This window comes from Uloborus diversus, chromosome 10 (genome assembly GCF_026930045.1).
Source record: "Uloborus diversus isolate 005 chromosome 10, Udiv.v.3.1, whole genome shotgun sequence".
NCBI lineage: Eukaryota > Metazoa > Arthropoda > Arachnida > Araneae > Uloboridae > Uloborus > Uloborus diversus.
The window spans coordinates 49,368,264-49,394,053 of record NC_072740.1 but is presented as its reverse complement, the minus strand read 5'-3'; the positions used below and the strand labels follow the sequence as shown (position 1 = coordinate 49,394,053).

The 25,790-nt window shown below is 31.1% G+C and overlaps 1 protein-coding gene across 1 annotated transcript in view; it reads left to right on the top strand.

Moving 5' to 3' along the window:
* Nucleotides 1-24,868, top strand: part of LOC129231488 (echinoderm microtubule-associated protein-like CG42247) — a gene marked incomplete in the record, with an annotated part of 287,722 nt that extends 262,854 nt beyond the window's left edge. The window contains 6 exon segments of the mRNA XM_054865816.1: nucleotides 6,848-7,004; nucleotides 9,276-9,373; nucleotides 13,782-13,875; nucleotides 16,808-16,903; nucleotides 17,788-17,921; nucleotides 24,672-24,868. Coding sequence (XP_054721791.1) covers nucleotides 6,848-7,004; nucleotides 9,276-9,373; nucleotides 13,782-13,875; nucleotides 16,808-16,903; nucleotides 17,788-17,921; nucleotides 24,672-24,812 — 720 coding nt within the window.
* Nucleotides 24,869-25,790: the final 922 nt, after the last annotated feature.

Here is a 25,790-nt window from a genome sequence, read left to right as displayed (position 1 = left end):
GAGCTATTTTTTCTCGTTTTCCTACAAGCTAAAGGACTGCTCAGCAAGTGTATGACCCCTCGATGCATCAAGTGGTAATGGGAAAGAGCCAAGTCTGGTTAATAAGCCACAAGGGGTAGATATAAGATCTCAGCTGAGTGCTTACAGCGTGTCGCGAACACGTTTTGCCGTTTGTGATGGAGCATTGAGCATGAAGAAAAAAGAATTTGTGCAATTTCTTTTGAAGTTCTGGCCTTTTTTTGCAAGCAGTGAGCGGTTCAAACCAGTCTATTGCTGTGGTAACGTTTAGTATTATCAGTTTCCCCAAGTTTTAACAGTTCATAATACACCACGCCCCTCTGGTCCCACCAAACTCTAAACATTGTCTTTAAGTCAAATTCACCACATTTGAGACGCCGAAACCGTCGTTCACATGTATCTTGCGATGCAGCATCCTCGAAGTAGTATGATTCGAAGCAGTGTTCTTCAAATGAGTGCAAAGAAATTAATTCTGCCCACGAACCCACGAATGTTCTTTGTTCGGTACAGTCTTCGACATATTCAATGCAATAGTATAACAACATGCTCTCGCTTTGCAATGAATCACTCGTGCGCGTCAGACACTTGTTGATGACAAAACAAAATTATTCAAAACTCTATAGCACAGAACTCTATAGCACAAACATAGTATATGTCAAAACTCTATAGCACAAACTGCATCGTTCAGCATCTGTTGCCTGATATCTGCATTTCATGCTTGTACACTTGGTATTTTGATTCCTTTTTCAGTCACCCGTCAAAAATGAAGAATGACACTAGCGTAAGTCATTTAAATTTTCCTCAAAATAAGTTACAGGAAGCGTTTTAAAAATGGATGCCTATATTAAAAAATGCACCTTTTTAAAAACATAAATCCTACTTTTAAATTGAAATGTCCGCTGTCTAGGATTTTTGCAGACGTTTTTACAAAACTTCTAATTGCACAACTGTAGGTAAGGCTGTCCCCCCTATCGTTCTAACCACGGCATATATTTAGGTGGAAATTTTGCATATATGAAAATGTATATAAATCGAATAAATGTAAAATGGAAACTATCGCATTATGATTTATTCCATCCACTCAAAGTGTGTTATTCATATTTGTGGCATTAAAAGCTCATTTCAATATTAAAAAGTAGATTTTAATTAATAACATAATGACTTCCAATGTAAGTAGTTATAGGCATTTTAAATAACTCTTAAATAAAAAAGGGAAATTTAATGTTATGTACTCGTATATATATATATATATATATATATATATATATATATATATATATATATATATATATATATATATAAATGTTATTTTTAAAGGCATTTAGGTTTCTCCCTCTGCGCTACCACTGGTAAAGAATGATTTATAAGTAACGGTATGATTATATTCGTGGATCCTTATTTAAAAACTTAGAAGCATAATTTTTTTTTCGTAAATGTCTTTATAAATTCAACGTTAGTTTTACGAAATAAACTCAGATTTCAACATACATAATTTTTCTTTCATCTGTCGGAGAAAGGTTCCTAAAAGGAAAGTCTAGACATTTATTTCCCTAAAAAATGCGACAGTCTACTAAAATGTTTTTTTTTTTTTTTTTCAAATACATAAGCACATTTACAGCACGAAATTATATATTTTTACTGACATAGTTTATGTTATAAAAATCTTAATTTTTATTATTTACTCTTATCAGCACTATTAATATTACTACTGTATTAATAGCAGTATCATTTTAAGGTATTAATTATAATTTATTTAAGTTTGTCAATTAACCAATAAATAAAATGCTGTAGGTGAACTTGGTTACAGCAGTTTTAAGCTGTTGTTTCAACTGTTAAGAAGAAAATAATGAATGCAAAAGGTTTCAAGAGATTACATGAGAAAAATTAAGTCAGTTTACTGCTGTGCCAACAATTTTACACATGTGACGCTTATTTCGGTACTGTAAAAATAACCAACATTTAAAACACATACAGTAAGAAAAAGTTTGATTTTATCAAAATATAATTACGTTATTATTTACTATATTGATTTAGAATATAAGTTACGCATGACATTTTAATGTGCAGTAGGGTTTAACTATTGTTTGTTGTTATATTAATTACTTAGAGAAGGAAACATTTTCAGAAAAAGAGAAGACAGAAAAATGGATACTTTAAATTCTTTATATGCAAAATTAGAAAAAAATTAACTAAGGCTAGTCGCGGTGCTTTCTAAACAAATGAACATGTGAACTATTTTAAAGTTTTCTGTAGAAACATTTTTTTCTTTTAACAGCATAATTCATATTTAGAAGACCCTTTTCAAAAATATTTGTGAATGCAAAGCGAATATTTTATGAAGAAGAGGCAGTAATAAGTTCGTAAAATTTTTATTCGTAAACGGACAAAGCATACGAGACAAATTTAATTTCTTAGACAAAAAAGTTTTAAAGTTGCATAAAAGAAGTATTCGTCGTCTAAGGTTTCTCTACAGATCTAATTTAATTATGTGCAGTTTTTTTCTTTCTTTTACGAGTTGAAATCCACACATAAGAATTATTTTCTGTTTATGAATTTCTGAAGAAGGAAAAGAAGTTTTCTTTTTAGAAGTATGGCGAAAATAACTTAAGCATTTATTTTCTGGTCATTCCAAAGAAGCAACAATAAAGAAGCACACGCAATCTTTAATACACAAAGAAACGAATAAATACATAAATAAAGTAACAGTTAAATAAATAAATAATAACAGTAATAATTATAATAAATTAATAAATGGCAAAAAATAAACAAAACTTCTTTTCTGTAAGAGAAAGATAAAAACCTCAAAGAATTAAAAAAAAAAAAAAAAAAAACTATTACTTAAACCGCGAGGACGCGCAAGAGGGTGTTTGACACCCCACATAGCTTCATTGCTCGAAATTTACAAGTTCCCGTATTTGGAAATGGATCTGGATCAAACCGGGTGTAGCTGGTTTAAAGGTCACTTGCTAATGGGGGGTATGTTTAATGTGTGTATTCCTAAAGCGGTTTCCCGGAATTCCTTATATGGGGTGTACAGCACCTCTTGCGCGTCCTTGTGATTATCTCATTTTCGTCGAAAATATCGCGCTGTTTGACGCTGTTTGACGTATGATGAAGATTTGAGACATTTTCAAAGGGTGTTGGATAAAATTTCCACTAATGATGAATCACTAAAAAAATCTGATGAGAAGCTTGATAATAGTGATACGTTATACTCGCCATAATTCTGATAGCAAAACTGAGGATTTATGTGAAGATGATGAAATTATTGGTTACACAAATGAATTTTTTCATCGGAAAAGATGTTTAAACAAAAAAAAAAAAAATCATTCCAACACAAGAACACCAGAAAAGAACGCTATTTAGAAACTTCTGGGAAATACGAATCATGTAAGGAATTTTTCAACACCTTCGAAATCGTGGTCAATTTTATTTGACGAAGGCATTCTGGATTTTATAGTGAAGTGTACAAATACTACTTATAAAGTATAAGATATAATTGTACTCGATAAAGCGATGCCAATGATATCAGCAAAGAAAAATTGAAAGTATTTATTGATCTGCTGCTTATTCTACAGCAAGGATTTCAAATAGTGGCCACTGGTGTAATTTTTGTCTCTTACAAATGCAGCTACAATCAGCTTTAGAAAATTGCTGCTCTCAATCAAAGACCCTTTAAATAAAATCTAAAAAGAGGAGACCATTCATTAAGGACTTAGTACTTCAACTTGTCAATAACCATATGGATGCGAGAGCGATGTCAAGCATCAAACATAAGGAAAATTTGAAAAGTAATTTTTCAAGTTCGGAGACAATTTAAAGAAAAAAAAAAGGTGTCATGAAAGGGCTGTTATCTTGCTACTGTGATAGTAAGAAGCACAAACAGAATCTTGTTGTTTGAAATGCTCAAAAAATTTTTGCAATGAACGTTCTCATGGCATGTGTGCCGATTGCATCAATTCATAAAAGTATTTATGTGCAAAAAATACAATATTTTGATATTAATTTGGCAAAAATTACTAATTAAATAGGTTGCTTTGAACAGTGTAAAGTAATAATTATGTTTAGCATAAGAAAGTAAAACAAAATCAGTGAAAAAGAAACTTTTGCTTAGTAAATGATTGAAATTCTCCATTGGGGTGCAGAACACCCCCTTGCGCGTTCTCCTGTTCGTCCGAGTAGCGCGCGTTCAGGCGGGTTAATTATTAACTTAAGATATGCATGAACATACCTCTTACGTGTTCAATTTCATACGACGTAATGTGAGTACGAAATATTTATATAAAATTTATGCTTTATTCTATTTATGTCTTCATTTTTTCTAACATGCTAGCAACTTATGGACGTATGCTTAACGTTTTTGAATACGTGTCAGTTGGGTTTTTTGCATTTGTGTGTGGAGTTCTGCTTTATCAATATTATTTTTGTCGATAACATCTACCAGAATTATTTTAAAACTAGGGGGGTTATAGGATAATGTAGGGAGAGAGCGGAAGATGAAAGAAAGAAAAGATTTATTGAACAGTAAACTTGCTCTTGATATGAATAAATGCGTAATTCAGAAACAGCTGTATGACAGCAGTGTCATTCCACACGCAATCAGTCTGCCTCAGATTCGTGACTAAAGATGTCACCTGGTTGCATGGACGTTCTGTTCAATTATGTTTACCAAAGCGTTAATGATGATGAGGCAAATTTTACCAGGTCACATTTCTGCACACGACTAATTGAGAGTTTTCTTTACACTTTTCGTTCGAAACTGCACTTCACGAACTTGAACACCTTATGCAGCTGAAAAACATGTAGCATCAATTTGCTCATCATTAGTAGCAATCCTTAAGTTGCTTGCTTGCCTGTTCGGACAGCCAGCTCATACTTTTCATCAAGTCCTTACCTCCGTAGGGTTTCTCTTACTTCACATTTACCTCCAGACTCATTTTTGTTACATTCGCACACACATAACCATATCATGATCCCTTTTCCGTTTCTTTTTGAACCGTCAAACAAGGAAACACAAAGATTTATGGTTTAGCATCTCACTCATTATGGCTTGATTATTTCCAACTTTTGTAAATTCATCAGATAAAAGAAGATTAGTTAAATCAGATTGAAGAACAATGAAGAAAATATATTAAAGTGAAAATTAAGTTTCAATTATGCTTATTAGCAGTTATAACAAAGCCATTTTTTTTAGAAAATTTGTGTAGCCATTAAGGCAAACATTAAAAAAGTGCTAAAAAGCACTATTAAAGTTTGAAATAATTGAAAAGTTCTTGATTGTCAGTACCAAAGCATATTGAACCACATTTGATAAACTCAAAAACATCATCGAACACTTAATTGTCATATCTGTTCCTCAGTACCAGACCAATGTATGTCCAAAAACTGCAATTTTCCGTTTATTAGGCATTATATGCAGAATCCTATTTCACATAGAGGCATGTAATCGTAATTCGTAATTAAAAAAATCCTTTGTAATAATAGACCAGTGTTAAAAGAGCGCAATCCAATCATTTGTATGCATCCAAGCGACCGTTCTTCCGATCACCTATACAGGAGCGGTTATGTCACTTACGTCAGCACTGAGGTACAAAGGACACTGATAAGTAATTATTTTCTATTGTTTTTTCCTTCTCTTCTAATCACACTTTGTGCGTAAATAAATCGTGTGTGTTCGTATAAAAACTACAGGAAAAAGTTTCGGAAAAATAGATTTATTTCAGATATTGATACAATGCTTTGAAAATCGTCAATGTACATCCCTTGAGCATCGACACTTTTCCCAGATATTTTTCCATGACTCGAAGGCTCCCTATAGGAGGATTCCGCAAAGACCTTAATGGCACGTGTGCAATCTTATTCGACATCACTAAGGGTCATCCAGCGTTTTTTTTTTAAGGGAGGATTTCCCTTTTTGAAATAGGAAATAGTCTGCTGATGCCAAGTGGGTTGGGGAATCATTAAGATGCGACATTCCTTCAGGTTGTCTGTTACCGTGGAGCCCCGATTGAGTCGGTTACTTTGGATAGTGAGCACTGCCATCTTATCAAGGCCAATACGGTTTTCTGCGATGGGGGAATTCAGACTTGACCGTTGTCTGAATTCAGCACTTTACGCCCACGTTTCACGATATTGTCTCTTCTTGATGCCGACGGCCGTTCAATGTTGAGTAAGTCCTCCACATGCTCTCGGACACCTTTGAAGCGTTTGTGCCACAAAAAACTGCTGTTTGGGATATGCTTTTATCCTCTAACGCTAGGCGAACTATGCCCAACGTCTGCGTACCCGATTTCTCTAGTCCGACACAAAATATGGTGCAGTACTTCTGCTTAATCTTTTGTTGCATTTTGCGCTTGCACCAAGTCAGTCGACAGAAATCGACTCAAAACACGCTCGTAGACAGCTGGCGCTAGGCACGTGTTCAAGGTCAGATACCCCTAACTCGCATGCGCGGTTTGAATGCGTTGTAACGTACAGTCACGACATGAAGAAAATTGTTCCCGGTACTTTTTATACAAACCCTATATGTTCAGCAAGCATATGCAACACAAGATCATTCCTTCACCTCATCCTCTAGTGTCCTAATAAAGACCGACCTACCATGGCCTCATCAGGCTTCAATCTACTTTTCTAGCTTTTCGAATCTCAGGAAAGAATGCTGTTTACAAGGACATTTTTCTTTTTGAAATATCGAACAACATAAATTAGGCTTCAAGAACAATAAACCACTAGCCTGATAAGAGTTGCATAACGTTGGAAAACTATTTGAGCTTATGGTCCAAAATATGCGAAGCATGGCACAATAACAATGTTTATATTTTTCTTTTAGAGTGAGTGCTATTCGGCAACGATTCATCCTCATGGCAGCATTGTTGCAGTTGGAGATGAGCATGGTGATATAACATTTTTGAACATGGAGGATGGTCTTCATGTTACCACATTGCCAGTAACAAACAGCCCCGTCTACACACTAAAATATTCTCCTGGTAAGATGTGAAAATTGTTTTTGAATGATATTTTTATGTTTAATATCGACTAAAGACGTCCATACATGTATGGTTCTCATTATTGCAGTCTCATAATTGCGAAAGACTAATTACTTTTGTACATTTAAGATCGTAGTAGTCTAGTTAGAATAATTTTAGATCCGATTCGGTGCATATTATTTTGGCTCATTTACTGAAACTAGACGCCGAAAATTCAATGATTTCTAGCAAAAGGTCATTATAACAACTATGAGAATTAACAAATGAAAAGACAGATATTTGCCATTCCATTGACTACATATTCTCTTATTTTAGAGCAAGTTTGGAGTTTATTCTGCTTTAATGCTTATAAATGCAATGTGTTATAATAAGTAAGCCAGCTAAAATTATTTATGTGACATCGATAAAGGATTGCTATTTTAGTCATCATTAATATGAGATTTAATTTTTATAGTGAAACGCATCTAAATTAACTGATATAGTCAATCAATATTTCGTTTATAGCATTCTTTCTTATTGAAATAAAAAAGAGCAAAAATAAGATTAATTTATTGTTAAAACAAAAATAAAAAACATTTTTAAAAAATACAAAAATGGAAAGAAGCTAATTTTATTACAGCCTATTTTTTTACAACTGCAGCTGCAATATGATTGGAATTTATTCAGCTTATGAAACGCGCAATTTCGTTGCGTTACATTGAAAATTTCTACGTGTATTACTTTTTATAAGATAACTAAAAAAAGGGAATTTGCTACATGCTTGGTACCAGTATTCGTTTTCCATGACGGTTTTTAAAGCGAATAAATATCTCGATTAAAAAAAAATGTAGAGCTATTAAAGGCCCATATTTCCATTTCAGAAAATCCAAGTTTGTTGAGAAAGATTTTTCATTTTAGTTCATTTTTCTCATTGGTCAAACGCAACACATTTCAGGAAACTTCAGTATCTTGTTCTGAATCCGTTTATCGCTTCATCAATACCCTCTTCGGACAAAATATATATTAGCATACAGTCAATAAAGACACCTTATCAGCACGTAATTGTATAGCAAGTTTTTAGAGTTAAATAAAAAGACTCATTACTCCTGACTACAATACAATTTGTATGCATGCACGTTAGAAACGTTCAGAATGTCTAATTGGAGTTGAATCTTTCAAACGCAAACGAAACTATTTACTTTCAGCTTTATTAATACGCACATCTTTGTAACTGCACGTCTTTGTAAGCAAATATCACTGATGTGTTACTTAAATCAAATGCATTTTTTCCTAGTTTTAGTATCTATAACACAGGGCAGCAGTGATTTTGGTGCTGGGGTTCTTAAAACTAATTTCGTATAACTTTGGTACCCTGAGTTCAAATATGACATCAGTTTTTCCCCAGAAGCTCAAGTTCTAAGATATAACATTTCAATATACATGAAACAGGTTGAAATTACATCTATAAATCAAATAAAACACAAAACAGGGATTTTTTTACTCCTATTGTATTGTATAAATAATAAGAGATTGATTAAAAAACAGTTTAGTTAGGCTCTTGGACATGGGTCCCTAAGTTTTAAGAGTCTCAAAATGACTAAAATTATAGTAGTCTTACTTGAGAAAACTTTACCTTAATTTTCTTTCGTTTTTTTCATTATTTATTTAGCTTTTTTACGTGTACTTGAGTATGGGATACTCTGCCTCCCAACAAATATTTTGAACGAGTGGTAAAACACCTCAACACTCCTGAAATGGTGGTTCTCCATTAATGTTTATGTTTATAAGGTTTGACTGCAGAGGACCCCACAAAAAATGTTTATTTCGGGTCACCCGCTATATTAATCAGGCCCTGAAAAATACTGTATACAAAGACCAGGTCATCACACATCACAAGAAGCGAATATATGCAAGCCTAGGACTTACAAGTTGCCCTTAACTTGTTGAAGCATTATTACTAAACTTATCAAACTATTATTGCATCTGGTGCATTTTCCTTTAAGTTACTAGACTGCAGGCTGACAATAGGGTAAATATGCCAGAAGCAAATATCATGTACTAAATGTTTCACACCAATTCAAATCTTACGGTAATATCAAAAATGACGAAAATATTACTAATAACACCGGTCTTCTACTTCATTATTTACAACTTTATGTATAAATGCTAAAATTAATAGCTATGATATGTTTTCGAAAACGTCTAATTCAGATTTTCGTTATTTTTAATCAATTAAAAGGCAATGATTATGTTTATTTAAATTTTTGAAAGGCGAAACTTTTTGTTTTTCAGATGGTGATACACTTGCAGTTGGATGCGCTGATGGAAACATATACCTGTTTCAAACCCACAGCAATGGTTACATGTACAAAATAGACTTCCTGCTGCCAGTATGACTACGTTATTATTATCTTGTTAATCTGCTTACATTGTTTTTACTGACACAAGTGTTTTTAACAAATTATTTGGGCAATATTAAATTAACGGAAATAAACTTTAGGTATTTTTAATACAGTAAATTTATTACATTGTGTACTTTTCCTTCATCATTCTCGTTTTTCAAATCTTATCTGTTATCACTTATTTATATTTTTTATTTTTAACATACGTGTAGGAGCATTTCAGGATTTTCAATTGACAAATGAATGTTTTGTGCATATATTTCAGAAAACAAACATAAAAGCATTGCTAATGATCCTTAATAATTGAATAAATATTTCAAGAACCCTTTTTTAAAATTAGGTTTGACAGTTAATGACATATTTTGTTCTCCGCGTAAAATAATACAATAATTTGAAAATACGCTCCTTGTATTTACAAAAATAGGTAAATCCATACTTCCTTTCGAAAGTGTGCTTCAAATTGTAAGATATTTTGTATCAAAATCTTCAGAATGTATACCTTTTTCAAATGCTATTCAAATGTGCTTATTATTTCTGGTTCCAAATTTAAACACTAGCATGTAATCTGTGTTTTTCAAGTAACAATGTATTTTGTTACTTATGCGCATTTACTAAAAAAAAATGCTTGACATTCTTGTTTTAAAACGGGATTGCTTAATTTAAAATCATATTATGTTTTGAATTTCGGTTTAAATAAATTAAGTGAAGACGCATTTTTATAATAAAAGAAGCAAACTTTTTTTTTTTTTTTTTTTACTTTTTAAAAGAGATAAAAGTAATACTCTTTTTCAAAAGAGAGGTTCACTTCATTTAATGCAAAACAAGGTCTCAAAAAGATAAGAAAACAGAAAATTCTGAAGGAAAGAAGTTACTTAATTTTGCATCAATAAATTCTTAATAAGAACAAATAAATGATTCTTTATAACGGCAAAGTTTTCAAAATCCGGTGGTAAGTACAATGCACTAGATGTTTTCTATTTGGATTTTACATTTCGGCTTCACCTCCCCTATTAAATCTTAAACTTCTAAAGAGATGAAATCAGATCAAAGATAAAGTTTGTCATGGAAATGTTTCTGGTGGTCCAGATTAAATACGCATTGGGTAGGGGTTTTCTTTCATACTATTCAAATTGCGTCACCAATTGTCTTTACAATGTTGCAAAGAATTATCCATTATCATAAAATAAACTACTACAAAGGGTGGACATAATATAGTGCCCAGTTTAATTTGCAATATTTTTGACCCAAGATGGCACCTGAAGACGACCCTGATAAGCATGCTAAATCTTCTTAAAATTTTAAATGTACCAAAGATTATCATCCTTAGAAATACGTGTTGTAGAGATTTACATTTGAAATAATAAAGATGCTAAGGAAATGACTTTTTAAAATCGGGGGGATGACAATTATTTACTTTTAGTATAACGAAATTTAGTTTCACCAAAAGAGTAACTACTTGTAAAGTTGAAGAACTTTGATTAAACAATAATTTATGTTTATTCAATTAAACCTTAATAAACGTTTGCCAATGTTGGCGCTTTAGAATCTTTTCCTGAAACATGTATCTTCCTGTTTAAAGTGAAGTTCATAACACATTTTTTGAAATTAAAATCAAAGTTTTTGATAATACTTCACTTATTCTTTAAACATAATTGGAATTTTTTTCAAGAAGTATTGTTTTAGTTCATGGATTACTTTCATGTCATTTATGAGTTTGAATGAAATATGCTGCATAAAACGTTTAATGCAGATGCAAACATGTTTTTTTTAATTATGATAACAGAAAATTTTCTTGTTCTGAAAAAACAAAAACAATTACAGAAAAATACAAACACAAAAATACTTAACTTAGCAACTATTGTTTACGCAACATTCATTTTTATTTATTTAAAACGTTTTCTTTACATCAGTTGATAAAATATCCCTCATTAGTGTCGTTTTACGATTAGAAAAAAGTACAGCAAAACAAGTTTTCCATTGTCACTAAAAATGTTTACTTAAAAAAACATCATTAAACATCTGCAAAATATTACAAACATCTGACAACAGTTTTTAATAATCGTGCTAAGCGGATCATTAACTGTCAAAAGGTTATGTTCACTATTTTCCAAAACAATGATAGGCAAAGAAAGAAATATAACAATCCGCCGTCATTTTTATAAAGGCAAACTTTTCACGCTGGTGCTAAGTTGTTTCAATGAATTAAAAATAAATTTGCTTACACATAATTTCATTAGCGATTTTTTAGCCACCAATGTTATTCTCGAAGAAAAAATATAAAATCGCATGAACGAGTAGTTATTTTGTAATTTATAAAAATTAATAAAGTACGTATTTTATAATTTATAAAAAAATAATGTTTTATTTATAGACATAACATTTCTTATGTACTAAATTTATTTTACATTTAGTTACATTAATGCACAACTTATTTCTATTTAATATGTCTACGATAAAAATGTAATTTATAACAAAAGGAAAAATGTATTTAAAAAAAGTCAATTTAAACATTTTTATCCATGTTTATCTTTTACGAGGAAACTAACTGGTGCGATCAGTTAACTTGATTGACTTTATATTACAGCTTTAGGGGAAGAATTTTTTTGAAAACAGGCGAGAATATAGTTATATAATACTTCAACTTATATAGTTCTTAATTATGACTTAATTAATGATCCAATGTAAGTTATCTTCAAAAAGCAGGAAATTTTGTAAACGGCAAGCCAAAACTACAACCATCTTCTGTAACGCATATAGCTAAGTTTGATGTCAAAAATAAATGAGTTTTAGTTACAACAATTTTTTTTCATGAGATATTCATAGTGATGATTTATTAGGCTTGAAAATAAATTTATTGATTTTTATTAGACACATATGAATTTAGATCAGAGATTCTGAACTGGTGAACTGGCGAACCGGTACCGGTCTACAGAAAAACTTACTTCAGAGATTTTCGCTGGCCATGTAAAAAAAAAAGAAAGAAAAAGAGAAAGTACCATCATAATAATTTAATAATTCTATACCACATCTTTTACGTATAGTTAGTGATTATTTTTATAATGATTATTTTTAGTTTCTATGATTTTTCAGCTATGCTTATTACTTATGCATATTTTTGTTACGCTAATTGATTATCCTATGCAAGACATTTAAATATGGTTTGCAATAGTGCTTTAACAACAAGTAATGTTTTCTTTATGTATTTATTAATTTATTTATCACAAGTATTTGGTAAAAAAGTAAAAACTTATCAGTCGTTCGCAAAATACTTTCACAAGTGTTTAACGATTCACGGGATGAAAGTTTTTTTTTCCTCAAAAAAGTTTGGCAAAAGGAGGGGAATAAACACATTTTTTTTTGTAATAGATCTGGCTAGTCCACGGGTCAAAAAAGGTAGAGAAACGCTGATTTAGGTTCATTGTTTTGAAAGAAATTTAACTGTTATTGCGAACACTCCCCCTTCGTTAGGAATTTGAAAGGCTAAAGAATGCAGCTAGACTTCACAATTGTTTTAATACATAACCAATATGAGTATTATACTTCGTATACATTAATTTTATAAATGTTAGATGCTTTTAATATCATTATTATGCTAACTATACGTAATTTAAAAAAAAAACGAAAAAAAAAAAAAACAAAGTGGAATAATCTTTAGTTTTCAGTTTGTTTAAATTAATTCTCTGAATGAAGGCATATTCCGCAAACTACAGTCATGGTATAGTACACTAAAGTATAGTTAGTATGATAACGTTAAATAAGTTTTTTGAAAATTAAAATATATAAGATTCTTTAGTTTTTAATATCTTTTTTGAAGTAATATCAAAGAGCTTACGTCGTTTCAAAATGCATAAATTTCTGGAAGAAGAAGGAACTCTTTCATAAAAGCTTTATTAATAAAATAATTTTCTTTTTGAATAAAAATAAGAAAAAACTTGTAAAAATGCTGCTAAAATGTGCAAAATTAAAATTCAGTATTTAGGAAAAGATGGATAAAATATTGTTAAGCAAATAATTTTTGTGACTCAAAGTTAATTTTGAAAGATAAACACGAGCGAGAGTCAGAAAAAGTAAGTTTGAAATAAAAATCAGTGAAAGAATGTTTAACAAAACATAGCAATTTTATTTGTTTCACGTTTTTTCAGTTTACAAATGAAGGACCTAGTAGCTAAATGGCATAAGTTAAAGTAATAAAACTTTAAAGGGAAAATAATTTGGAAAATACTAATCTGTTTTACTTCAGATAGATGCTACACAGGTGTTATTATCCAGCGGGATTAGAGGGAAAAAATATCTCATATTTCAAACTTTGCCTCCAGTTTACTCAAAAGTTTTGTCCCTTGAATTTCTTTTAATCCTCTATGCAGTAATTTGTCTAATAAAATAAACTATTTTCCAGGGAAGTGTTCCAATTTTAATGCTTGACTGGTCAGTTGATGGGCAATATGTACAGGCAGTGTTTACTGATAATGATTATCATGACATTGTATTTTGTAAGTATTTATCGTTAATTTATTCATGCATGCCAGTATACGTATTAAGCATGTATAAGACGTTTATAGTCCTATGAGAGAACTGGTAGTATTTTGAATACGACTCGAAATTTGTTTCATTTTTTTTTTAGACTAGCAAAAATTCCATGCATTTTGTATGCATGTTAATAGTGCAATACTGTTGCAAACAACAATAAAGTAGATATTTCTATATATGCAAAAAGTTAAGAACTTATTATTTAACTTTAGTAGCAAATGAAACATAATTTCTTTTGATGCATTTTAAGTCTTCTTAAAAATATTAAAACAGAATATGTTGCTTTCCGGTGAATGATTAAAACTACCTTGTGCGTCAGCACTTTCTAACTAATTCAAATTATATTGAACACGATATTTAAGTCCTATATTAAATAAACTCATTAAAAATGTAGATGATATAAAACATAAAACACTTTTCGGTTTTTGACATAAGAGAAGCTGGTCCAATGTGATATGTGTCAAGTGACTTGATCATTATTTTTCAAAAGCAATATTAACAAATGCTTTAGCTTATATTCATATTTCATTATTTGTTTGTGTTGCACTTTTTGGGGAGAGACTTTTTTTTCTGAAAAACGAGTTTTGTACATTGACAGAGAAGACACGTTTTAAACATACAGATAGTTATGAAAATAATGGAAACACTTGGAAAAAAAATGAGAAAAGCTACTCTGACGTAAATGTTCTGTTTTAAAGGTGCCCTTCAAACTTAAATCGCTCACACTGGAGACTCTATATGTTGATTCAGTTCTGTGGTCACTTTTGCTGCTGTTGTTCGCTTTTTAGACATTACAATCCACTTCAATACCCGTCGGTTTATTTCAATGAGCTTCTCTTTCCGCCCACTATTTTGCTTTGCCGAGCTTGTCTTACCGCGCTGTGTGTATCATGTCATGAATTTAGATACTGTACTTTTAGATGCGCCAAAAAGTTGAAATGTTTCAGTTACACTTGCTTCCGATAGACACGCTCCAACAACTTGGCCTGTTTAAAAATAAAAATAACCAGATATCTAATTTTATTCTTTATTACTTACAAAGCGCATTCAAAAATGTCACTTTTATTCCAGGTGTTTCCATTATTTTGATTAAAACCTGTATCTAAAATTGAAATTTTTTATGCCTAATTTACATATAATGTATTCACTATAATATATGATACAACGTATATGATACTATAATATATAATACAAGTTAATCATATGATGGGTAAGAAAAAAATGTTCAGGCGAGCCAGTAACATAATATATAGCTTGTGTTAGACCTAACGTATATTGCAGTAATATTGAATGATATTATAGCTGAATTACTCAGGAAAAGTGGCTGCTTCCAAATGTATCATTGACCCAGTTTGCTCGGCAATGTGATAATATTTACTTTCATATAATTATAGGTTACTAGCTTAATGTTATCCATAAATCTTACTAATCAATGTGCAAAAAAAAAAAAATATTATACATAAGAGATTAAATGTACCATATTTATTTTGCAAGTGATCGCAGTGTCTCAACATCATGATTATTGAACGTTTAGTTTTGAGCGTCAATACGTTTTCAATGTATGTTTATAAATGACTGTTGTATGAAAATTGCATTATTTTAAAGGTCGTCATTTTATGAAGTGTTTAAAACTTGCCCTAGAACAAAGAAAATAAGTTATTAGCACAAACCTGAATATGTGTCATATACATGTGCAAAAGAGATTCAAAAACGACCAGGAGTAATGCCGAACTAGCTTGATTTTTTTAAAAGGAAAAGTATGAACTCAAGCTTACCATTTATATGACAGAAGGTGTCTCCCATATTTGGAGATGATGCTGTGGGAGTTGGGTTGGAGATACGCTAGTGGAAGTGATATCTACAGATAGCAGTATACATGTATGTGCCATTTGAAGAAGTTGTAATGGCGGTAAGCATAGTGATACGTTGCGGAGGAGCATATACGAAATGGTAGTTTTTTTCAACATTTCTTAGCACGAACTTAACATTCGGTCCAAACTTGGCAGACATAATCTTGTTCGGCTTAAATAAAACTACTCACGTTGTTAAGATTACAATTGAGGATTTTTCTTATACCCTCTCAGAAAATTGCTCGCCTGCCGCATGTTTAAACCCTAAACACTTTGGAGATTCCTGGATTTAAGCTCTAACGAATGCCAAATTGTTCAGCAACGTAACGGTCTGAGATCAGCCAGGCGTTAGTTTTTCAGTGGAGATGATGCTAGCAGTCCCTCAGTAGAGTTAACAATGGAATCAGTCATCTCCAACAACGTGTGCCTCTAAAGTATGATCCCAAAACATATTTTTTTAAAAATCTGGAACAGGTTCATGTATAGCAAATTGGAAAAAAATGTGAAATTATTGTTAAGTAGTAAGCAAAAAACCGCCATGGAAATGCTACTAAAGCTTGACCACGAAAAGAAGGCGGATGACCTTGACGCAAAACACATTTTGTATCATTTGTAGTAGGTAGCATCTGCCAGAAAGCACCGAATAGTAAGAGGCATGATCTTGCTAATCCTATCTATTCCAAAATAATAACAAACAACCTATTAAAAATGATACGAATGATGTTTTGGCTTCAAGGTCATCCGCCTTCTTTTCGTGGTCAAGCTATACTGCAAAGGGCACATAGGCTGCATGCAATCTTTCGATATCATTAACACCACCGTATTCCCAACACAGCTCACACAGCGTCCTATTCAAATACGGAAAGTTAAAAGACCCTATCTGTCTGTCTGTCTATATCTATTTATATCTATCTATCCAGATAGAGATAAACCTTTTGTATTTATTTTCTACTGTAGGAAAACTTAAAATAATATTAAGTAATACAATAACTATTGTACTTTTTATTTAAAAAAAATCAAATGTTTCTCCTTTCTTTTATTGCAGGGGACTTAAAACGAAAAGAAAAACTGCATAGCGCAACGCAACTACGAGATCTTGAATGGTATAAGCCAAATTGCACTTTAGGATATAAAATAAATGGTACGTGAGGTTTCCTTATTTCTTCTTCAGATACATTTGCAAAGCATAGCATGAAATTTCGATTACGTTTCGTGAAGAGCTTCTCCTATAACCTCTTAAAAGTTAATTAAATTGGTACTTACAGATCCAAAATTTATTTAGTGAATTATTGTAAAAGCTTACGTTAACTTTTAAGTGGAATATATATTTTTGAAAAGCTCTACTTTGCATTTTGAATAAAGTACATATCATAAATCTTGCATGATTTAATATTATAATTATTATGAATATATGACGAGTAAAAGAAGCTCTAACAAAGTTGTTTATGCTTCCATAGCCAACAGACGTAGTTTTATAACATCTATCATGAAATTTGTTAAATTAATGAAAAGCTTTTAGAGCACATTAAATCCATGAAAGTCAGTAAGGTAAATGGAAACAGAATTTCAATGTTTCATCCTTACTTTTCTTTTGTGTGAATTGAAACATAATATTTGGTGCATTGTCTCCAAGAATGAACTCTCTGCGAGTAACTGGGTAAAAAAAATAAAAACTTTATGCATGATTGTTAGCGAATGAAATCATATTTCCTTTTCCCCAGCGTGTTTAAATTAATGGAAACGGGATGAATTAAGTTGATAAGCCTGATATACACGATCAGCATAGAAACTTCTACACCCAAGGAAGTTCTACACCAACAATACTCAATCTGCGATCCACAAGTGTTTTCTATTCCTTTTCAATAACTGTTGACTAAATACTATAAACAGTTCTTAGTTATAGTTGCATAAAATACATATTTTACCCGAACGAAATGATAAATGTATGTATGCAATAAGTTTGTACTTGAGAGAGACAATGTTCATTTAAAATATATTTAAATTGCTTTTGATATGAATTTTCAGGAATGTGGAACAATAAACACATACCTGATGCAGTGCATGTAAGCTGTCACGTATCGAACAACAAACAACAGCTAGCTGCAGGTGATAAAAATGGATATATTCGACTCTTCCGTTACCCAAGTGTCAGTGACAAGGTAATTTTGTTTTCTTGGTTGATTTTACCACACATATTTATTTCTACCAAAACAAAAATTTTCTTTACACTTGTCGTTCAAAATATGCATGACATAATCAACAATCGTAACGTTTCTTACTTTTCTTAACATAAAATAAAAACACCAAACATAATTATTTATTGTGTAAGTAAGTAATATATAATTTGTCCTTAAAAGAAATTGCTCTTAATATCTATGCAAGTCTCAAAAAGGCACTAGTGTAAGTAGGAGTTACGATGTCAGGTACTTAAAATAATCATTTATTTTTCTGAACTCATTCCCCCATCAAAAATCGCAGGGTGGTTATGATTTCATATGTTTTAAAAAAATAATGATTAAATAAAAACTATTTAATGTGTATTATTGCAATACACTTTATAGCCTGATAATTTTGAAAATTCTAAATTTTAGAAACGTATTTGCATATGGGTTCTTCTCCAGAAAACGTAACTTTTGAACGCAAATATTTTTCAATTTCAAAAACTTTGGTTTTCTTTTTTTTTCATTCATAGATGAAAGTGTTACCAACTAGAAGAAACCATAAACAATGGCCCAGCTGAGTTCCAATTATTTTACTCATAAATGAAAAAAAAAATGCCTTGATCACGGAAAAAAAAAGAAAATAAAAAAATTAAAATTAAAATTAAAACTAAAAAAGGCGTATAATATTTAAAAATTGAGGCTAATTTAATATCAAAGAAGTAATTTTGTTAATTGTGCAAACAATCAGCTATTTTAATGATTTGTGGGAATATAATATTAAGCTCTCTTAATTAAAGTACGGCATAATTAGTAGTTTCAAATGTATGTTAAAAATAATATTTAGTAAATTTGATTATATACTGGCAATTTATAATTTTGGCAGAATGCCTATTATTGATGTATTTCCCCTTCATCATTTATTTTCACCTCAGAAATAAGGACACTGATAAGGTCTGTCACGGAGGGGAGGAATTTTCCATTTATATAGGCCTATTAGATACATTTTTCAGGGAATTCTTTCCTTCGTTGCTACATTCTACACATGTTAAGCATGTGAAAACATTTTCACTTCTTTTTTTATATTAATTTACATCCCTGAAATTCAAGTTCACGGAGGTGAGAAGTCAGAATAACCATACCAAGGTTTTAAAGCAAAATCTTTTTGTTTTTCGACGAAAATCTCAAAACTTCAATTATGGCTGAAAATAAACAAGGGGGTTTTGTATCATGGAAAATAAAATTTGATGGCATTAGTGCCACGCGTTAATGAGGAAAGGAATCTTTTGTTTAGATAACGGAGGTGAGAATTTATTGTGTGACATGACTTCTTGTCCTACTAAAACAAACCAAAACACAATATTAAAAAATTAAATATACTTAAACAATGAGTATTTGAGACACTTGTGAAAGGAATAATCAATAAATATGTATATAGTACATTTAACTAAGCAAGTTATTAAGCAACATAAACAGTCACACAAGGGATGTGACATGCCACGAAGGTGAGAATTCACATGTTGTGAACCAAAAATATACTAAAATAAAAATTATTATTAAAAAATTGTTGGCAGGTTTAAATAGATATATTTTTGATGAAATTAAAAATCATTTTAAAATGAATTGTTCCTTAAAGATTTTACTGTAAAAGGCGTGTGACAGAAAAGTTTCACTTTTTGAAGAATAATCCATATATGTAAATAAGGCAGTTTGGGTGAGGAGAAATGATGTCCAATTTTTTAAGAGTTTGTTTAATACACAATTACTGTTGACTTTAAAGCTGCAGCATTTTTCATAAACTTGAAGTATAATTGACCTACATATCATTTGTTAGTCTTATAGAAAACACCAAACTTAAATAACATTGCAGAATACCTAACTAAAAATAAAACTTGTGTTCCACTTAAAAAATTCTGTAAAAGTATTTTTCTACCCTATGTGTATTCAATGAGGCATTTTATGGTAAATTGTTCATGTTCTAGGGATAAAATTTCACAAACAACTCTTTTAATCAACTCTCTCTTATTGTAATGTACTTGAATCCTACACCCAGCAGATAACTGTGCTGATGGAGGTGTCACAATGTTTCTTTTTTAGAATTATTTTTTATCGTTTCCTTCTGTGCAGCCATTGGTTGGCGTAGTTATCAAAAATAAGCTAGTCTGTCTCTCTATCTCCCCCCCTCGCCCCATATTTCATACTCGTTTTGAAGATTGTCTTAGCTTGGCCACGAAAAGAAGGCGGATGATCTTGAAGCAAAAACATCATTTGTATCATTTGTAATAGGTTGTTTGTTAATATTTTGGAATAGATAGGATTAGTGAGACCATGCCACTTACTATTTGGAGCTTTCTGGCAGATTCTACCTATTACAAATCATACAAATGATGTTTGGTTTCAAGGTCATCCGCCTACTTTTCGTAGTCAATCTTTAGCAAACGTAGCTTCCATCAACATCACCTGGTCTTTCTCGTAGCCAGTTTTATTTTGCTTTCCATTTGCTTGTGTTAGCTTGTGTTTAGCTGAGTGCTAGAGGCAGAAGGCTGTAAAACATGCAGAATTTGCTTTAAAACAACCGACAGTTCTTTTTTTTCCCCATAGAAGCTTTTTTACCAATGGTTTCATAGTAGCTGGAGAATAACTGGTAAAAGATCCAGGCAAATATTGGTTATCGCCCTGTAACCTTGCAAGTCTTTTACAGCAGTTTTCTTGCTACAACTAATCTATGTATAGTAATTTATTCTTTGGGAATGAAATAAGTTTATGTATATTGAAATATGATAGAATTTTGGATATTTATTCTAGGTGGATTCAAATATAAAATTAGAAACATCACTTTCAACTAAAATAATGATGCTGAAAAAGGAGTATAATTTTTTTTCCAATGGTTTAAATGAATAATTGTAAAATGCAGCATGCAAATAAAACAATAGGTTTGACGATTACAATTTTTCGTAAATTGCTCGTTTTACCCCACTTAACCCTACTTTTATAATTGGTTTGGAAACCGTAACTTTCTTATTTAAGTATAGGAGTTCAAGCTTGAAAATAAGTTATACTAAACCTATCAAGTAGTAATTTTAGTAACAAAATTGAGGAATGCATAAAATATCCTTAAAAATTTGGAATTTATTGAATCCAAATTTCAGTAAAAAATATTTTTCGCATTTATATTCTCCCTCCCCCCAAAAAAACATACATAACTACAAAGAGCTATACTCTCTTAGTTTAAGCATATTTTTTTTGTAATAAAGTTTGTTTGAATTAATATCACCATTTTTTGTCCGGAACATTTTCGTTAGAAGTAACCTATTGTTAAACTGTTGAGAATCAGCGAACATTTCTAAACAAAACCTCGGCGGAAGTTTCCAGGCCCTAATTAAAAACCAGTGAGTGAGAGCATTTCCTCCAGCTCATCGGTACATTTTTAGTATATATATATATATATATATATATATATATATATATATATATATATATATATATATATATAAAATTTTAATTTAAATCAATTAATTTTGAGTTATTTAAAAGTAGTTGCAGTAAGCTAATGTTTCACGTATTGTTTGATGATATTTAGGGTAAAAATTAGACTTTTGTTTTTAGTAAATTAATTTTACTGTGTGTCACACCGTTTTAACATTTTTGATGCGAGAAGCATCTCAAACACCTAAAAACATATTTATAACTAAATTTTGATACATTTAATAATTTTTCTGTTTATAATTTCAACTTTAACTGCCGTAGGATTATTATTATTTTTTTCTTCATATCCTGCTAAGTTAATTATTTAAGTACTTTTAAAGTCACCACAGGTCTTGCAATCGAACATCTTGCAACTAGTTAGCAGCGAAAAATGTCTCAAGCTTATTAACAGCTTTCACCTTCATTGGAAATAAAAGTATATTTCACATTTTTTTTATTTAGTCATCAGTGAAGATCAATATTTTACCTTTATTTGCATAACTATTCGTCGCTTCTCTAATTATCTCCTATACTTGCGATAGTTCCCTTTTCTTTTACGTTTTCCGATATACAAGCCTTGGAAATGGAGTCTTCTGCTGAAGACTTTAATAAATATATGATGCAAGTTGGATTGATTAATGCATTGTTGACACATATTTCTTTTCCCCAAACACACCCAGACACCATATCCGCTGCAATTCCATTTGCTTCTTCCGCGCGAATATCTCATGGGACATAGTTATTCATGTTACTTAAACTCTCTTGTCTGTACGCAAGTAATGCTGTTTCTACTTCTTGAGAAGATGCATACTTTCTTACTCAGGATAAAAATTCTTAAAATATGTTGGCAAGCTATTCGCTTTGTGTCAGCTTTTGTGGGGAAAGAGTTTCCAAACTTTTGTAGTTAAACTCGTTTCGTGGTAGTGGACGTAAGTTTAATCAATTTATAAAGTTCCTTTGTTTTCAAAAAAAAAAAAAATTGATCCAAATTTCCGTTTAGCTTAGAATACAGTATCATAAATATGCTATTAAAATGGTAATTCTTCTGTGAGTGCTTCTTTAATACTTCATTAAAACATTTGCTTAAAGCTTGGTTGTTACAATTGTTTGAATCATAATTTCTACTTTTTCCGACTCTACTCCTGAGACACTCATTGAAAAAAATGCGTGTCGCAATTTGTGTATTCTTATTACCAATTAAGTGCTTAATTTTATTAACAAAAATTAATCTCAAACTTAGGGGGACAAAACAAATTGATTGTATAATTACAAAACACATGAGCACACTGTAAAAAAAATCTGTAAAATTTACAGAAAAAAACTGTCAGCCAGGACGCCAGTTTTCTTCCGTTTATTTTACAGAAATCTTCCGTATTTTTATTATTTGTTCAAGCTGATTTATTATTTTATGAAGATTTAAAAATGAAACTATACTTTCATAAATCCATTTCAATATTTACTCTACTACTACGAAATACATGTATACAAAGGTAAATTTCCGAATATGCCTCTGTAACAGATGACAAAAAAACATAATAATAAAATATTGATTAGGATGCAATGAAATGGAAGTTGCAAACGATTTAAGACTTACTCGCTTTAAATAAATATAAGATCAAAAACTCGAGCACGAGAACCAAAATCCAAACACGCGGGCGAAATTTCGAAGATTCGAAGAAAAACAAAGTATAACCGGTTACAGATTCAAAAAAACAGAGAAATCCTGTATTTTATTACGAACAGTTTTTTTCTGTAAAAAATACGGATAACTTCTTCAAAATTTACAGTTTTTTTTTACAGTGCATGCGTAATATCTATCGTTTTCAGACTGTTTCTACCATGTACAATAACTGTTTCTTACTAATCAATTGATTTCAACGTAACAATATCAATACGAGGGTATTTCATGACCTACATCCGGAATTCTCTTTTAAATCTTCATTAAAATAGAATTCTTAATATAGCTAAGATGATTTGAAACTTAAACACAATTTATTAGAAAAATTATTTGGTGCAGGTACCATTAATACAAGGTATGATAAATACACCCTGTAGCGTCATTTTACAGTGAGTAAAACATTTGGTATAACTATGTTTTGTATTTATCTGGAATCAGAAATGAACGGTGTTTCCGCTCTTGAAGAACCAAACTGTGAGGAACCAAAGCGTAAAATGTAAATTACAAGGCCTGTTTCGAAACAAAGCTCTGGTTGGTCTTAAAGTAAAATGAGTTCAAGGGAAAAAGTTTTTATTCAGAATAAAAATATACTACAAGTCTAACTTACTCCTTCACATAATCGTATTTCACGTCAATTATTTAGATGTTCGAAATTATTTTGCGTGTATGCAAAAAACCCTGCAGACTTTCACTGCAATTTTGAAATAATTGCCAACCCAGCCGCTTTTTCGAATGCTAAAAGAGAAAGTAGTCACTTAGAGCAAGGTCGGGATTGCACGGAGGGTGATAAAAAAGTCTAATAATCCATACACTAGGCAAAACTCGCAAAGGATTTTAGCTACTAAAAATCCTTTTTGCAGAAAAATATAGCGCATTTTCATAACAGGTTTCCTAAGATCGTCTTGGTCATTGCGATCGTCTCTCACTGGCAAACAAAGGACTACTGAATCAAAACAGTAACTGCAGTAGATTCGCAAATAGTCTGTAGATAGCGATGCATGATGGAAATTTCATTCAAGTTTGCCATCAGTTAAATATCGGTCACCGGACCTCTATTTTGGAATACGCCTCTCATGTTGCTATCATGTTTTAGGGTTACAATCAAATTTCTTTTTAGTGCAAAATGTTTCACGCAGCAATAAGCGTATCAATCTGAATGTCCAGTCCGTTTCACTCTTAGTAGAACTTTGAAGAATTTTGACAGAATGTGACACATGCACGTTTCCTTTCATTATTTCTTTTTATTTTTTAAAACAAAACTGTACTGCCGTGCGAAGCACAACAGTCGTATCTGCAATTTTTATCAAAATTGGGTTACGGTCACAGGTGGGTGTCACACATTTCACCAAAAAACAATACATTCCGGTCGTATGTTAATAGGAAGTATTTTAAAAAAAATCTTTAAAAGTTATATCTGAATCAAATACATAAAGGTGCAAAACTTTAAACGGAAATTTTCATTTTAAACTGGGCTGCAGATACGACTTTTGCTCTTAGCTAAATCTAAGAAAAACATTATTATTCATGTGCAAAATAAAATATTTAAACACTTTTTTTTGATTCATTTCAAAAAGTTTGATAATTAAATGGTTTAAATTAATCTTTAGGCTGCCTATTACGAGGAGAAGCAATGCAGCACAGACGTCAACGCAATACAGTTTTTTCATGATGATTCGTACTTGACTTCAACAGGTGGTCCAGATGGAGCCATTTTTGTGTGGAAGCTAATGCCTTCTAATATGGCTTAAAACTCGAAAGACTAGTTGCCAATTCCTTGGAGAGAAATGCTGATTTTGTTAAATAACAATTGTTTTTAGATGCAATAAAGTATGTTTATGAAATTTCTTTAAAATAATTTTCTTTACTGTTGTTTGAATGACTTTGCTGTCTCTTTACTTACGTTTTTTCCGAAAGTATAGTGCAATCTAGGCATTCGCTTCAAACAGCAACATCATATTTATGAGTCCAAAGATATGTGAACATTGCGTTTTCCATAAACATATAGTTTTTTCTTTCGCAGTTTGAAATATTTCCGCTTGCTGATAGTTCATGTATGTAATTCTAATATTTCTATTTTTCTAACTACATTTATAAATTTAAATGTATTAGCTAAATTTATCATCATCATTTTAATTTTAAAAGCATTCATAATTTTTACGTAAATAAGATGAAAGTGCTATGACAAGCTGTCAAAGAGTGTGTATCGAAAAAAAAACCTCCTTTTGGATATTTAAAGTTGATAAAAAAAATACCCCTACAGATCAACATAAACCAAAGAAAATATTGTTCAGATCAAAAGGTAGGGTCTGGTGGGGTAAAGTGGTCATAAAATCGCTGGTTTTCAACTTAGGTAGATAATAAATACAAATGATTCTCTAAATACTTGAACTTTTTTTGTTGTTATTTTACATTGCATTATTAAAGAACACGGTACATTGCATTTCAGGGAAAAAATATTGGTTTAAGAAGTTTTATAACACTTTCATTTCCCTTTGTATTTATGACCACTTTACCCCATGGGATGGGGGAAAGTGGTCATAGCATGGGGTAAAGTGGTCATAGTTTTAAAAAAACTGCAAAACCGTTACAAATAACCCTAATTTTGGTATATTTTGGTTGTTTTTATATTAACAAGTATATTTACGAGTATATACGGGTATACACGAGTATACTATACGTGTCTTGTAGACATGAGAAAACATGTTCATATATGAATAGATACATGT